The sequence below is a fragment of the Eleutherodactylus coqui genome, chromosome 4 (genome assembly GCF_035609145.1).
Source record: "Eleutherodactylus coqui strain aEleCoq1 chromosome 4, aEleCoq1.hap1, whole genome shotgun sequence".
NCBI lineage: Eukaryota > Metazoa > Chordata > Amphibia > Anura > Eleutherodactylidae > Eleutherodactylus > Eleutherodactylus coqui.
In genome coordinates, this window is record NC_089840.1 from 109,664,268 (window position 1) to 109,680,731 (window position 16,464).

Consider the following 16,464-nt stretch of genomic DNA (forward strand, 5'->3'; position numbering starts at 1 on the left):
AATAAAATTTTTGCATTTTTCTCCAGTACACTTAAGGTTAATACTGATATAAGAAACGTCAATCTTAGTACAGTAAATTCCTTTCAAAGCTTTAGGGCGCCTACCCACTTGCGATTTTTTTTCCTTTGCGTTTTTTCTGAAGAGCAATTAGGATAGAATGTGTTCTTGTCCACTTGCGTTTTTTTTTTCGGTCCGTTGCAATTTTTAACATAGGAATTGTCAGTTGCATATGTGTCCTTATTTTTCTCTTAATGCACCCATGAATGTCAATGGAAATTAACGGAAAAGCCGCAAAAATGCCACGAAAAAGCAGCAGAACACTCGCCAAAAACGCGCGGAAAACGCTGCGTTTTTCACGCACGAAAATTGCAAACGCCAGTGGGTAGGCGCCCTTAATGTAAAATCCTATGTAAAAAAAATGTCACATACATAACACTCTGTTAAGAATATGTATATTGTGTGTAAGTTAATTTGAATTATTAATAAGTGATGCTTTGTCTCTAGCTGAGTCAAATTAAAGGTAACTTTACATGGCAAAACTATCAGGCGCATAGGCACCCAACAGTCGTCCCAGCAACTATCGCTCTTGTGCTTTCACATAGGAGTTGCAGTCATTCAGTGAATGGAGGTGGAGTGTGTCAGATATTTCTTCCAGCCACCCGCCTCCATTCATTGCAAACAGGCAATCATTCAAAGATGAACAACTGCCTGTTTATATGGGCCAATAGTTATATGTTGAGTGTCACAAAAATACACAATGCCTGGATTGCATTTTTTAGCACTCTGGTGCCCAAGAAAAAAAAAAGAATAACTAGAAAAAATCACATGTATCTCAAAATGGTACCAATAAAAACTACAGCTTGCTCTGCAAAAAAGAAGCCCCTACATTTGCTTATTAGTTTGAAAATAAAAAAGTTATAGGTCTCAGAGTATGGTAAAAAAAGCACTTTTTTGAAAATAGTATTAAAACTTTTTTAAGAATCTATATAAAATCGGTATTGCAATCATACTGACCCACAAACTGGCAACCTTTTTTTTTTTACCAGGGTTCAGCTGCACCACCGAAAACAGTGACCAGTCGAACATGAGCACAAAACAGGCACAAACCACAAAGAGGGGTGCACACTACACTAATAAATGTGAGCACACCAAAGGGGACAGAAACAAATACAAGATAACACAGCAATAGTGTAAAGTATTGTACCTCCCCCTTCCTTATAGAGAACTCCTGATGGTTATTCTGTGTCCTGCTAGACTGGTTCAACAATAGAATGCAAAAACTATTGTTAAATAAAGCTAATGAAAGATAAGAAGAAAAAAGAGGGAGCGGAGCAAGTCTATATACCGATGCTTCGGTTTGAAAATTTTTTGTTCTATTTTTAGCCTCCCTTATTCTATGTATGGGAGTGAGATTGATCGAATTTTGACGAGTCTGAGAGGGTGCAGCCAGTCCACAAAACATCACACCTTCCAAGGTGGACGTGCTAGCATATGAGATAAATGTGGTTATAGCAGCAATCCCATTTAGCTCAAAGAGACACGAGACGTGTCTCAGAAAGAGGATAGGAAGAATCCAGTGGCTGGATGTTCTTAAGGACAGAAATGTCCAAGAAGCTTGGGAAATATTGCGAAATGAGATTCTCAAAGCACAATCGTTAACAATCCCTAAAAGAAGGAAGAATGGAAAGCATTTAAAGAGACCAGGATGGATGAAAACAGAACTTACACACATGTTAAAAAAGAAGAAAAATATGTTTATAAAATAGAAAGAGGGCGGAATATCTAAAGAAAAATATAATGCAGTCTTCAAAAACTGTAGGGCAAGTGTCAGAAAAGCTAAAGCTAATAATAAACTGAGGCTTGCAACAGAGGCCAAAAGCAATAAAAAAGGATTTGGGGGTATGTCAAAAGCAAAAGAAAAGTCAAATATGCTATTGGATGCTTACATAGTAAATTGGTTAAGAATGATGTTGAGAAGGCTGAACTTTTAAATTCCTATTTTGTATCTGTTTTCTCTTAGAACGTAGATGTAACATCAGTTGATCGTCCCTGTGTTATTGGGGGAATAAAAGAATGCAGGCTATCTATTAGCAGGGAGATGGTGAGGGAACACTTAGCTAACTTAAATTAATTCAAGTCTCAAGGTCCATATGAATTACATCCTAGGATACTAAAGGAAGCAGTGGAGGTAACTGCTGAACCACTTGCCATAATCTTTGAAAATTCCTAAAGAACAGGAGAAGTCCCAAAAGATTGGAAAAGGGCAAATGTTGTCCCTATCTTTAAAAAAAATGAAAAGGTGTAACCAGGAAACTACAGGCCTGTGAGCCTGACTTCTATACCGGAAAAGATCTTTTAACAAAGTAATAAACAGCATGTATGCAAGTACTTGAATAAAAATGAAGTAATTAACCAGAGCCAGCATGGGTTTGTAACAAACAAGTCATCCCAGAGGAATCTAATTTCCTTCTATGACAGAATCACTGACTAGGTTGATCAGTGAAATGCAGTGGATATAGTATATCTTGATTTTAGTAAAGCATTTGACAAAGAATCTCATACCATACTTATTGAAAAAAATGACCAAATATGGGATTGACAAGGCAACTGTTAGGTAGATTCAGAACAGGCTGAATGAACAGACCCAAAGAGTGGTCATAAATGGCTGCACATCCAAGTGGAAGAATGCATCAAGTCGGGTACCACAAGGCTCTGTCCTAGATCCAGTGATGTTCAACATTTTTATAAATAATCTCGAGGAGGGAATTGATGGGAAACTCATCAAATTTGCAGATGAAACAAAGCTAGTAGAGATAGCTAACACTAGGGAAGAGAGGGAGAGTATTCAAAAAGATCTATAAAAGCTTGCACAGTGGGCGGCGATTAACAGAATGATATTTAACAAGGAAAAATACAAAGTCCTACATCTGGGCAAGGAAAATGAAAAAAAGCACATACAGAATGAGGGGAATTGGGCTAAGCAGCAGCACATGTAAAGAAAAGTTGGGTATACAAATATACCATAGACTTAACATGAGTCAACAATGTGATGCAGCAGCCAAAAAGGCAAACACAATTCTGGGATGTATTAAGAGAAGCATACAGTCTAGATCATGTGAGGTAATTATCCCCCTCTACTCTTCCTTAGTCAGACCTCATCTGGAATACTGTCTCCAGTTCTGGGCACCCCACTTTAAAAAAGACATAGACAAACTGGAACAAGTTCAAAGAAGAGTTACCAAGATGGTGAGCAGTTTGCAAATCTAGACTAGAAGCAATGTGATGAAACTGAAAGGGAGGAGATAAATTAAATAATAGAAAGAACTTTGTGACAGTGAGGGTGATCAATGAGTGGAACAGGTTGCCATGGGAGGTTCTGAATTCTCCTTAAATGGAAAGGCCGGACAAATATCTGTCTGGGATGACTTAGTGAATCATGCACTCAGTAGGGGGTTGGACCAGATGACCCTGGAGTTCCCTTCCAACTCTACCATTCTATGATTCTATTAAAAATTAATCCAGCATATAATAATAAACACATTTTGGGGGTGTTGCGCCCCTTCCTCAGTATTTTAGCTGGGGATACACAGCCAGCATTGGTGTGTTCTCTTTGCAGAGTGTTCCACTCTTCTGCAAAGAGAACACACCAAATGCTAAAAATACTGAGGAGGGGGCACAACGGCCCTGCAATGCGTTTATTATTATATGCTGGATTAATTTTTAATAAAAACAGAGGAGTCAAGCTCAAAAACACATCTCGTGCCTCTTTCAGTTAAATGGTATTACGCGAATAACCACATTTTTTTCCTACATTTATCTTTTGCTACATAAAGGCACTGGGATAGGATAAGTGTATTTGTTATGACTCACTTCATAGTGCTCCACCAAACTAGAAACTATTTTGCATAAGTCTTGCGCCTTTGAGGTCTAGTTTTTAGGACGTCCCCATGGAAACAGGGACTTTTGGCTGGTATTTTTGAAGCTGTTATGTTTGACTCATCATTATGCGTTGCACCAAGTTCAGCCCTAAAATGCTTTTAATTTATCAGCAATATGCAGTTTATGTTCTCATGTAAGCTCTAGAGTTATTACAGCATTATATTAGAAGTATACCCTAAAGACATTTGTTTCTTAGGTGTAATTCCATTATGAGTAACTTTACTAAAACAATATCTTTGTTGAGAGCCATGAGAAACTAAAATTCATAATCTAACAAATCTTTACTCAACAGGAAAATAAAAATATGTGAATACTATGCCAAAGTCATGGGAACTGAAGATGCTTTGTATGTAAGTAAGACCTTTTAGAAATGTAGTGTTCAAAATGCCGGTTCCTTGTTAGTAGTTTCTCCTGATAAAGAAAGATCATTTAATTCAGTGGAATGGGAAATTCTTTGTATAGTATGTTTTGCAAATATGGGATATCCTCCCTTTTAGTCTCCTGGGTAGTGATAAAATGAGAGCGAATACAGTGTATATTGAATGACACATATCACTAAGTAATGGCTCCATTCCTCTGCCAGTATGCCCTTGATATAGACCTTCTGGTAATTCCAATAATAAGTACCCCAAAATTGTACCATAAAAAGTAGCAAAACTAGAAGATGTTTATGACCTGATGTTTAGCTAACATCCAGAGACTTTACTATACCTCAGGACAGTAAAGATAGTGATAGAGAAATTAGCAGAGAACATGCATGGATGGCTTATTAGTAGAGATGAGCAAGTATGCTCATCCGAGCTTGATGCTCTTTCGAGCATTATCATACTTGAAAGTACTCATTACTTGAGGGAGCACCACGCGGTGCTCGAGAAAAATTTCACCCTCTCCTCCCCACATGTTTATTTTTTGCTAAAGTGTATGCAAAATAGTATTTTGTATACACTTTAGCAAAAAATAGACAGTGTAAAATGAGTACAGTCTTGTTATATAGTGCGGATGGACAGGACACACAAATTGTTTTCAATGGAGCCGCGGCTGCTGCCAGCAGCTCCATTAAAAACAATAATCTTCCAGCATCCCTGAAATGTTTTTCATGGAAGGGGTTTACATTTAAGCCCTTCCCTGAAAAACAATAATTTTATTATAAAAAAAATTAATTAATTAAAAAAAACTTACCTCTCCGCCGCTGCCGTGTCCCCCTGCTGCATCTGTGACAGATGCAGCAGAGGAATTCTCCCATTCTGCTGCCGACACCCCGTCAATGGATTTCAGGGAAGGGCTTTAAATATATGCCCTTCCCTGAAAAACCAGTAAAAGTCGTGTAAAAAACAAAAAAATTACATACTCACCTCCCTTCAGTTGCCGGGGCTCAGCCGTGTCTTCTCTGCGCTGTCCCCGACTCTGTAGTGCTGATCTATCAGCAGGCGGGGATTCAAAATCCCTGCCTGCTGAAAGAGCTGATTGTGATTGGCTGAAGTGCTCAGCCAATCATAGGCAGCTCTCGCCGTCTGAATGACAGGCAGATGTGTTCTGCATCCCCGTGGGGGACACGGCAGCAGTGGAGAAGTAAGTTTTTTTGTTTTTTTTTACACTAAAATTATTGTTTTTCAGGGAAGGGCTTATTTGTAAAGCCCTTTCATGAAAAACATTTCAGGGGTGCCGGCAGACCATTGTTTTCAATGGAGCCGCTGGCAGCAGCAGCGGATCCATTGAAAACAATGCAGGCAGCTACCGAAACATCGATCACCTTGAAAAATGCTGAAGTCTCCCTTTGACTTCAATGGGGTTCGTTACTCGAAAGAGCTCTCGAGCATTACAAAAAGCTCGGCTCCAGTAACAAGCACCCGAGCATTTTGGTGCTCGCTCATCTCTAGTTATTAGTGATTCTCAAGCAAACATTATTTTGTCACTTAGAAACTACTCCTTGAAAAATTCCTAATCAAGAACATGAATTTCACTTGTAAGGTAGCCAGTTTTTCTTAGAAACATAACATTTATAAGGTCTCAGAGATAAACACAGATTCTGAAGATTTTATTACCCCAGCAACAAACCAAGAACACCACCTGATAATCCGAAACCAGTACTTGGGAATGTATCCATCACTACTGTCGTATTCCACTGCTCTGGGAAGCCAAAGATGCTTAAACTCCCTATGATGGGTAGCAGATGACCCCTTGTTTCTACTCGCCCTTCTTATGGTGCCAGAATCTCACCAAAGCAGTAGATCTTGACTCATTCCAAAGCAGAAAACGCAAGCCCACACATACGCTCTCTCCCCCTTTAAAACTTTGTCAATCGATGTGCAGGTAGAAGTATGCATAATAGCCAGTCCTAATAAAATTTATGCTTACCAGTCCAGACTCTGCTGAAGTGTTCCTAAACAAGGAGCGCAGAAAGACCAGTTAATACTTTTTCTTATCTGCTAATATTTCGTGTTAGAGCATTGAAGTGAAACTGATAAAAAAAAATCAAGTTTTCCATATGAGTTTTAACCCACGGCCATGATGCCTGATGCTGCTTTTGAACCTTGTATGCTTTTAAACAATAAAATGAGAATGTGCCTGAGCTGTTATATAGCTGTTTGTTGAATAGACTGACTAACAACTTAGCTTCTTAGCCCTGTGTATTCTGCTGATGATAATAGATCTTCTACAAACTACTACCTGTTTCTTGTAAAAGATGTAAGATGCCTTGCCAGCTAATTATGCAGCAGGCTGGACTTAGCAAATTGTTTGTAACATGCACATTGCTGCACAAGCATAGTCTGCAACCTTTCTTGTGCTCTTTTCATTGTTTCTAAAAGGATATAATAGGGAGACAGCATAGGCACAATACACTGCCATTCAAAGTATTGCAGTGTATTGTACAAGTGATCAAGCAATTGTGCAGTTAAAGGGGTTGTCTCGCGAAATCAAGTGGGGTTATACACTTCTGTATGGCCATATTAATGCACTTTGTAATATACATCGTGCATTAAATATGAGCCATACAGAAGTTATTCACTTACCTGCTCCGTTGCTAGCGTCCTCGTCTCCATGGTTCCGTCTAAATTCGCTGGCAGCTTGCTTTTTTAGACGCGCTTGTGCAGTCCGGTCTTCTCCTTTCAGCACGAGCCGCTTCAGTGTGCTCCCCGCTACAGCTCTTCTGCGCATGCGCAGACAAGCTGTCCCTGCTCTGGAGCGCGCTGGAGCGGCCATTCTGTACCATCCTCTGTTAGAGGAAGGTGCAGAGCCGCTCAGCTGTCCCGAGAAGCCGCCCAGCTGTCCCGCCGTCCTGCTGTCCTGCCGTCCTGCCGCCCAGGTAAGTGATGGGCCAGGGGGGCTGCCGCTGTGCCGGGGGGGGGGGGCTGCCGCTGTGATGGGGGGGCTGTCGCTGTGCTGGGGGGGCTGTCGCTGTGCCGGGGGGGGGGCTGCCGCTGTGATGGGGGGGCTGTCGCTGTGATGGGGGGGCTGCCGCTGTGATGGGGGGGGGGGGCTGCGCCGGTTACCTGCTGCCTGGCGGTGGGTGACTGTGTGCCATGGTCGGCCGTGTCTGGTTGTCAGGGAGACACAGCTGGTAGCGTCTCGGGAGCGCGCACGTCGGGCTACAGCAAGCGATGGGAAAAGAGCCGGTGGCCATCTTGGGAAAATTTTTATAAGTTGCTGATGGGGGGGCTGCCGCTGTGTTGGGGGGGCTGTCGCTGTGCCGGGGGGGGCTGCCGCTGTGATGGGGGGGCTGTCGCTGTGATGGGGGGGCTGCCGCTGTGATGGGGGGGCTGTCGCTGTGATGGGGGGGCTGTCGCTGTGCCGGGGGGGCTGCCGCTGTGCCGGGGGGGGGGGGTTGCTGTGATGGGGGGGCTGCCGCTGTGATGGGGGGGCTGTCGGTGTGATGGGGGGGCTGTCGGTGTGATGGGGGGGCTGTCGCTGTGGGGGGGGGGGGGCTGTCGCTGTGATGGGGGGGCTGTCGCTGTGCCGGGGGGGGGCTGCGCCGGTTACCTGCTGCCTGGCGGTGGGTGACTGTGTGCCGTGGTCGGCCGTGTCTGGTTGTCAGGGAGACACAGCTGGTAGCGTCTCGGGAGCGCGCACGTCGGGCTACAGCAAGCGATGGGAAAAGAGCCGGTGGCCATCTTGGGAAAATTTTTATAAGTTGCTGAAACGCTCGAACTGTAAGTACAAACCAGCTAGAAAAGTCATTTACAGGGGGGCTTAGTAATGTATGCTTAATTAGGGGGACTGGGCAAAAAAAAAATTCACTGCTTCCTCGAGACAACCCCTTTAAGTCCCTTTGTGGGACAAAAACAATTTTTAAAAAGTTGAATAAAATTTCTAAAAAATATAAAAAAGATATTAAGAGTTCAAGAACCAACCTTTTCTCATTTATCATCAAAATCTAAAAAAGTCTCTGTCTGTAAAAGTCCGCTCTGTTAAAATATCAAATTATTTATCTCATAAACTAAACATCACAGATTAAAAAAGAAGAAAAAACACAGTGCAGCATTGCTGGTTTTTCGTCACGACACCCTCCTAAAAAAATAAAAAATTGTGATCAAAGCATTCTATGTACCCCAAGATGTTACCGACAAAAACTACCACAAAAAAATGGCTCCAGCAATTGAAAAATAAAAACATTAAGGAGCTCAGAATTTGATTTCGTTACACAAAGCTAAATTTTTGGTAAAATCCTTTTATTTTTAAAAGTAGTAACACATAACAAAAAGTCCATACATTTGCTGTATAGTAATTGTACTGACCTGAAGAATAAAGTGAACATATCCTTTTTACAACACAATGAACACTGTAAAACCGAAACCCCTCAAAAAGGTCAGAATTGCTTTTTTCCTATTCCACTCCAATTTATTTATTGTTTTAAGCTTTTTAATAAATTATATAAAACATTGAGTACTTTCATTAAAATTAGTACTTGCTCTGCAAAAAACAAGCCCTCAAATGGCTAAATTGGCAAAAGAAAAAAATTAGTTTTAGCACTTGGGAAGCCAAGGAAGAAAGTACTTTTTTCCTAGCACTGGTAATATATTTTTTTACAATGGCTCAAATATGTCATGTTTTCCAAACTAGTCATGGCAGTAATGTGTTCTATATTGTAAAGTAATATAAAAGTCAACAATAACTATGGCGGTCTTCTAATTTATTAACCCTTTCAAATCCACTGTCTGACCTCTGAAGACATTATAATTTAAGGCTGTACAGCTCCAATGTTGGAAGACGTCCGTTGTAGTTCTCTTACTGTATATTGCCAGCCTCTTTGCTGTTGGAGCCTATCCAATGTGTCACCTCATGCAGTACTGGCTTTAGCCAGCATATAGCGCCGTTGTACAACGGCAGAAAAAAAGTAAGCCCCCTAGGAAAACCAGGATACAAATTGGATTGGAAAGGGTTAAACATTACAAAACGATTTTAACGGTTCACGTCATAAGTAGGATTAGAAATCACTATCTTTTTATGTAACTTTCATCAAGAAAAGAACTCAAACTTCCCAAGTAAAGTACCTTTTTAAAATGTAATAATACCTATAAGATGTACAGATTGTGTGCATACATTTTTTACTTTATGTTCATACATTATTCTAATTCTCCTTCAACAGCCAGTGCACTATGAAGAAAAGGACTGGTGTAAAGAACAATACTCAGGTGGATGTTATACTGCATATTTTCCTCCGGGAATTATGACTCAGTTTGGAAGGTATGGAGTATGGACGTAGAGAAGTGGAAACATTAACATTCTACTATATATATTGTATTCGATTATGATGATTACCTTTAGGAAAACACTGAGTAGCAGCCACAGATGTATAAACTTATGTTCACTTGCAGTAGGAAGGGTTTTCAAAAAACTTGTCAATCAGCCATGTTTGTTAATGACAGTGTGATCTTATCAGTAAAACTACGATATTACCAGTAAAATCCTGTAGTTAATTAACGAGCTATTTGAGAACCTCGCTCACCACATATAAGCTTGGCTTCAGCCACATTGGGCAGGTACTCTGTGCTCTAACTCTTGTCTATACCCTAGAATTGAAAAAAATTGTATCCAGCATCCAGAGAATAAGGTAAAACTTGATGTTTATTGCATCATATTAAAAACTACAGCCTGTGTGCACACAGGTACCTCAAACTTGCTGACATGTTTCGGCAGAACGTCTGCCGTAGTCATAGTATACTGAACAAATCTACATCATGTCTAGAAATAAGCTCCGGAAGTGACATCATGTATGCAAATGACCCATCAGGTGTGATTTTAACTCCCTGCATATCAGTTATAAAAGAAACAAAAATCTGGGAAAATCAAGCAAAACATTATTATAGCAATGCCCATAGCAAGTCCTAGCATACAACCAACCCAAAAAACACAAAAGACAAACATCTTAATGTAATGCACAAAAGTAAGGCATGGAACCTATAATCAATAAATGTAGAGTAGGTCATTTCTATAATTCAAACCCATCAGAGTCCTTGTATTCAATTTGAGATTCCAAAAGGTTTCTTATGCTAATAGTTTTTTAGCCAATTACCTCCTGTTGTGGGTTTGAACACCCTTTCTGTACTGATCACCTGCAAGTGTGTAATATCACCAGTGTGATCTATGGCAAAATGCCAGGCAGCGCCCGATAAGGGCCGACCCCCTCTATTTAGGCTGTTATTGGTTATGGAAGAAATATGCTCTGCAATCCTAGTTTTACGTTTTCTGGACATGCACCCCACATAGTGCAATTGACACAAACCACAAAAAATCAGATACACTACATAGGTGGAATTGCAGTTGATAAACAAGTGTATGCCATATTTGGGATTAGGCATTGTAAATAGAGATGAGCGAGTAGTGCCTTAGCAAAGTATCTCCCCGCTCATCTCTAAAGATTCGGGGGCCGGCGCCGGTGACAGGTGAGTTGCAGCGGGGAGTGGGGGGAAGGGACGGAGAGAGAGATCTCCCCTCCGTTCCTTCCCGCTCTCCCCCGCCGCTCCCCGCCTCCTACCAGTCCCCGAATCTTTAGAGACGAGCGGGGAGATACTCGGCTAAGGCACTACTCACTCGAGTAATGTACCTTAGCGAGTATACTCACTCATCTCTAATTGTAAACCTTTTTGTTTGTACTATCCTTTTGCATAGGCTACAAACTCCATTTTCATATCGAAAGCAGCCCTTTAGATTTAACCAGTTTAGAATTGATATGTTCTGAGTATTGTGTGTAAGTTTGTTGTTGATTATTGGTGCCTTTTTCGTCACAAATCTGACGCCACCATCCAGAATGTGTACAATTTTGTCTCAAAATAGGTAAATTATTGCACGCTATCGTAACAATAGCATTTTGGGACAATTCTTCAAAGGCATTTCTTTCTGCATACTGTAAGGAACTGTCCTGAAATGCCAACCTTATCATTAAAGAGGCTGACAAGGGAGGGCAATTGTGATACTCAATAAGGCACTATACATCAGACAGGTGGTGTCCATGCTATCTGATTCTCTCACATATGCACACAGGCTGCGGTTTTTTAATATGATGCAATAAACGTGAAGTTTTATCTTATTCTCTGGATGCTGCATGCAAAATTTTTTTCACTTCTCCATGTGGAGTCCAGGCTTCAGGTTTCTCTGTGCATCCAGTTGAAATTCACCTGTCCATTTTTCAAACATCTACATGAGGTGAGCTGAAGCATTTCCTTTTTTGTATTCTATAACCTAGAATACAAAAATATTATAAGATCCTAATAAACTGATCATCCATAATATTACCCCCCCTGCATAATAAAATATAGTTTAACTCCCCCTCATCCTGCCAAAACAGCTCAGACCTATCACAGCATGGACTCTACAAGACCTCTGAAGGTATCCCGTGGTATCTAGCACCATGGCCAGCAGCTTTTTTAAAGTCCTGTACATTGTGAGATGGAGCCCTCATGCATCAGATTTGCTTTTCTAGCACAAATAAAAAATATGGTTATTTGTATAGCACCAACTTATTCTGCAGCGCTTTCAGGTCATTTTTTTATTTATTACCCCCCACCAAACTGGGTACTCATTTTACCAACCTTGGAATGATGGAAGGCTGAGTCAACCTTTAGCAGGCTACCTGAACCAAGTGGGCAAAGAACTCACAACCTTCAGACCATGAGCAAGAGCTTAGCACTCTGTGCCAAACAAGGCTCTAACGATACTCAATTGAACTGAGATCTTGGGAATTCGATGTCAACATCTTGAACTCTTTTTTACTCTTCAAAATCATTTCTTGCACAATTCTTGCAGTGTGGCAGGATGCACTATCCTGCTAAAAGAGGCTACAGCCACTAGGGAATATCATTGCTATGAAAGGCTGTACTTGCCCTACAGCAATGTTTAGATAGGTGGTATGTGCCAAAGTAACATCCACATGAATATCAGGATCTAAGGTTTCCAAGCAGTGCAGTGCACAGCACTTTTTAGCGATTTTACCCATGTGGTGGTTTAACTGCCCTATATTTTTTCCTTAAGCTACCAAAATTATTTTTGCTGTGTTTTTCTTCTGTGACATATAGGGCTATATTTTTAATATCTTTTTCACTGACTTTGTTTACCGGTTTTTAGTTTTATTGGGGGTATAAAACTAAAAACATGATTTTTTTTTACATTTGTAGTTTTTTGTTCTTTAATTAGTATACTTATGCTACAATAAAGTATAGGAATGGGTTCCTCATATTGTTTTGGACGTTTTGGTATATAATATGTATGGTTTTGGATTACAGGGAGCATACGCCAATGCTTTTGGTTGGCGTCGGTTTTGGGTTATTTTCTTTTTTATGTATATATTTTTATTTTATTCTGTAATTTTGTGTTACTGATGTGTGGAATTATGTTTTTTTACCATCTATGTCCCCCAGAGACGTCATATAAGACCTCTTGGGGACATTCACATGTTTTGTTTTGTTTTTATTTGATACTTTTCCACTGTAGCTGGGGCATTTATAGGAGCCTCAGTTACAGGAGAAAACATCCCCCTGTAGTGACAGTAGTCACTGGCAGAGCTGATCAGGGTCTACTACGGCCCTGCAGCTCTGCTGTAGCAGGGAATCCTGGCGGACATGGGACTGCTCGTGTAGTGGACTTTATACTTTTACTTTCACTTTTTAGTACATAGCGCTCATTTAGCTCTGTGTACTTGGGAAAGGAGAAGGCAGAAAGGGTTAAAAACCACTCCTGCCTTCTCCTCCTGGTTATCTGCTGTGACTAACAGCTGACAACCCAACCTGCTTCTGATTGACTACAGAAACAGGGGCTTTAATCTCCCAACATCATTTTACTATCGGTCGGGTTTAAAGCCCAGGACCAAGCGCCGTAAATTTACAGTGTTTGGTCCTTAATGTATAAAAGTAGTTTCGACCAGCCAGTAATCCTTGCTAATATAATTATACACACATATCTCATATGTCCTTCATATTCACACTACTGTACGTGATTGCTGGGATATAAACCCTAGATATATGTTATATGTTCCCACAGTGTGATTCGAAAACCTGTTGGAAGGCTTTACTTTGCTGGTACAGAGACTGCTACAGTATGGAGTGGATACATGGAAGGAGCTATAGAAGCTGGAGAAAGGGCAGCCAGAGAGGTGACGTAAAATTGTGAAGCATATTGTAAGCTTGTATGTTTACAATGAAGGGATGTTCTGCTCTGAGAAACACGACAGCCCCTTTATTGTACTAATAGCCGTCAGTCGTTGAGGTTTGTCATTGATGTTAAAGTCCCAAAGAATCCCTTTAACTGACTTGTATTATATTGCAATTTCCTTCTCAGCAATAACACTCTTGCTATTGTATAAGCTTCCTGTAGTTTATGTTATATCCTATTGCATCTGCTGAAAGATAAAGTTACATTTCTTACAAGTTGGGATCTACACTTAAGGGCTTATTCACACGAACGCATTTGTGCTGTATATTACACGTGTAAATTTGTGCATGCAATACGCAGTGAATAGAACACATTTGATCACGTGCATTTTTTGCACATGTATTCCTGTTGCACAAAAAAACCTTCAGCAGTTCCTATTTTGATGTATGTCTTGCACCAATTAGCCCATATTAAACTTAATTGGCCTTTGAAATCAAAGCGAGCATACATGGCTTTTTTCCCACGAGTGTATATCGGTCGCCGTTTTCACGGCTGGCCAATACACGACACGTTGGGAGAAATAAAACTGATGAACAGGTGCACAAATTAAACGGTTGTGCGCCCGTTCAGACGGCATGGGTTCCGGCTCATATACACCGAGACGACCATGCTGTCGCCCCTCTCCCCCCCACCCCCCCATCGCAGGCTCACCTCTGCTCTCCTCCTTGCTGGCTCTTTGCAATGGAAGTGGGCGGGGTCGGAGATAAGCGCTGTCCTGTCCCGCCTCCTCCCATTGATGGCTATGGACAAGTGGCAGGGAGAGGGTGGAAGCTTAGATTCACCCACATCCCAACACTTGTCAACAGCCAGCAATGGGAGGAGGCAGGATGGGTCTTTAGCCCCACCCTTGTCCTGCCCTCTCTCAATGCAAAGAGCCAGCGGGAAGAAGAGCAGAGGTGAGCCTGCATAGAGCGGAGGAGAGCGATTGTCAGCTGTGGCAGGGGATTCTTTACTCCCCGCGGGGAGTCTCCTTGTCACTAAACACTGTGACAGTGCTGTCACGGTGTTCAGTGACAAGGGCACTCCAGTGGGGAATATTTACACGGCAGCGTAATGAATACATTAAGGGGTGTAGTTTTTAAAATGGGGTCATTTGTGGGGGTATCTATTATTCTGACACTCATGAGCCTTTCCAATCTTGGCTTGGTGTAGGAAAACAAAGTGTTCCTCAAAATGCTAAAAAGTAATGTTAAATTTGTACGTCTCCTAAATGGTTAAAAAAAACGAAAGTTTTTCCAATGTGCGCCCAAAATAAAGTAAACGGGTGGAAATATAAATCTTAGCAAAAATTTCTATATTATGTTTGCACATATTTAAGATATTGCAGTTGGAAATGTGAAATAATTACGATTTTTTCAAAATTTTCCCAATTTTGCCGCTTGTAATAAATAAACACAAATTCTATTGGTTTTTTTTTTTCCACCTAAATGAAGTACAACATGTGGCGAAAAAACAATGTCAGAATCGCTTGGATGTGCAAAACCTTTCTGGTGTTTTTCCATGTTAAAGTGACACAAGTCAGATTTGCAAAATTTGGCCTGGTCATTAAGGCGCAAACAGGCTTGGTCACTAAGGGGTTACTTTCTTCCTGCAGCACAGTAATGGTAACGTTGGGAGGAAACGAGTAAAAAATTGTATTTGATGGGAATGGAAATAAACAGCAATTGTTTATTTTCATGACATTCACTGTCTAACACAAATTCGGACATTCCGTACTTGTACTACTACTTTAATAAAATAAAAAGTTCTTTTATGTTGGCAATTTTCCGTTGACAGAGCAGCGAAATAGCTTGTTCTTTGCAGGGTGAGCTACAGCCTTTATTGGCACATAGGGCTTTTTGATCACTTTTTTTTGAAAATAATATCACCAGAAAACAGCAATTCTAACTCTGGCATTACAGGGTTTTTTTGCTTTTCTTAACAATGTAATTTCATAGTATAAGATTATATTTTAGTAATTTGATTTTTTATGGATGTGATTATACCAATTATTTTCATATTTTACATCTTTCATGTGATAAATGGGAAATCAGATGTGAGATTTTAATATTCATTTTTTTGTATTTAAAAATTTTTGAGCAAACCTTTTAGTCTGACTAGGGGACGTGAACTTGCAATCACTTGAGCACTTGTGTAATTCTCCTGCATTGTACTGTATTGTGGCTCTCTGGCAGGGCTTAAAGGGAATACTACAATAACATGGCAGGCCTAGGGCCTTTTCCACTTTCCCAGATGTCATGACAACTCCTAGACACCTTGAAATTACATTGCAGGGGTAAAAAACAATCAGAGCTCCCTCCTTCTGTCTAACTGCTTAGATGCTGCAATCACTATTAATTGTGGCATCTAAAGGGTTAAATGATCAGGATTGGAGTGATCTTTGATCCTGGCCATTGCAGACATTTGTCAACTGTAGAACACAGCTGGCATCTGCTGCGTATGGACCAGTCTCAACTCCTGAGCTAACTCCATACACTCCCTTGCAACATGAGATGCACATGTATGTCACATGTTGGGAAGGGTTTGTGCTATAGCAGACAGATATTTTAGTGCTAACACAATATTGCAGAAGTATTGTAAAGCATAAATGTATAGGGCATACAATAAATAGCAATAGTAATCAGCATTTTGGTGATTCAGTCCCTCTATTGAGTGTTTCACTCTTCTGCTTTATCTTCTTCTGAAAAGGTAGTGTTACCTTTACACTAGTCCAATAAAAAGGGATATGGCTGCCTTTGTGGTATTTATGTCCTTGACTATGGTTTTCTACTCATTTCTGAAATCATTTAACTCCTGATCAGATAAAATACTTAATTTATTGTAAAACATACTGAAAAGTAGAATGTAGTTTATCAATAGTAAATCATTGTTATCTGACTACAT

At 40.6% G+C, this 16,464-nt stretch overlaps 1 protein-coding gene across 2 annotated transcripts in view; it reads left to right on the plus strand.

The window, feature by feature from the left end:
- The window catches only part of LOC136625622 (amine oxidase [flavin-containing] B-like), a 103,616-nt gene that overhangs the window by 62,685 nt on the left and 24,467 nt on the right, over positions 1 to 16,464 (plus strand). For both annotated transcript variants that reach the window (XM_066599976.1, XM_066599977.1), the window contains 3 exons: positions 4,232 to 4,289; positions 9,524 to 9,621; positions 13,411 to 13,522. In XM_066599976.1, coding sequence (XP_066456073.1) covers positions 4,232 to 4,289; positions 9,524 to 9,621; positions 13,411 to 13,522 — 268 coding nt within the window. The remainder of the gene's footprint in view (positions 1 to 4,231; positions 4,290 to 9,523; positions 9,622 to 13,410; positions 13,523 to 16,464) is intronic.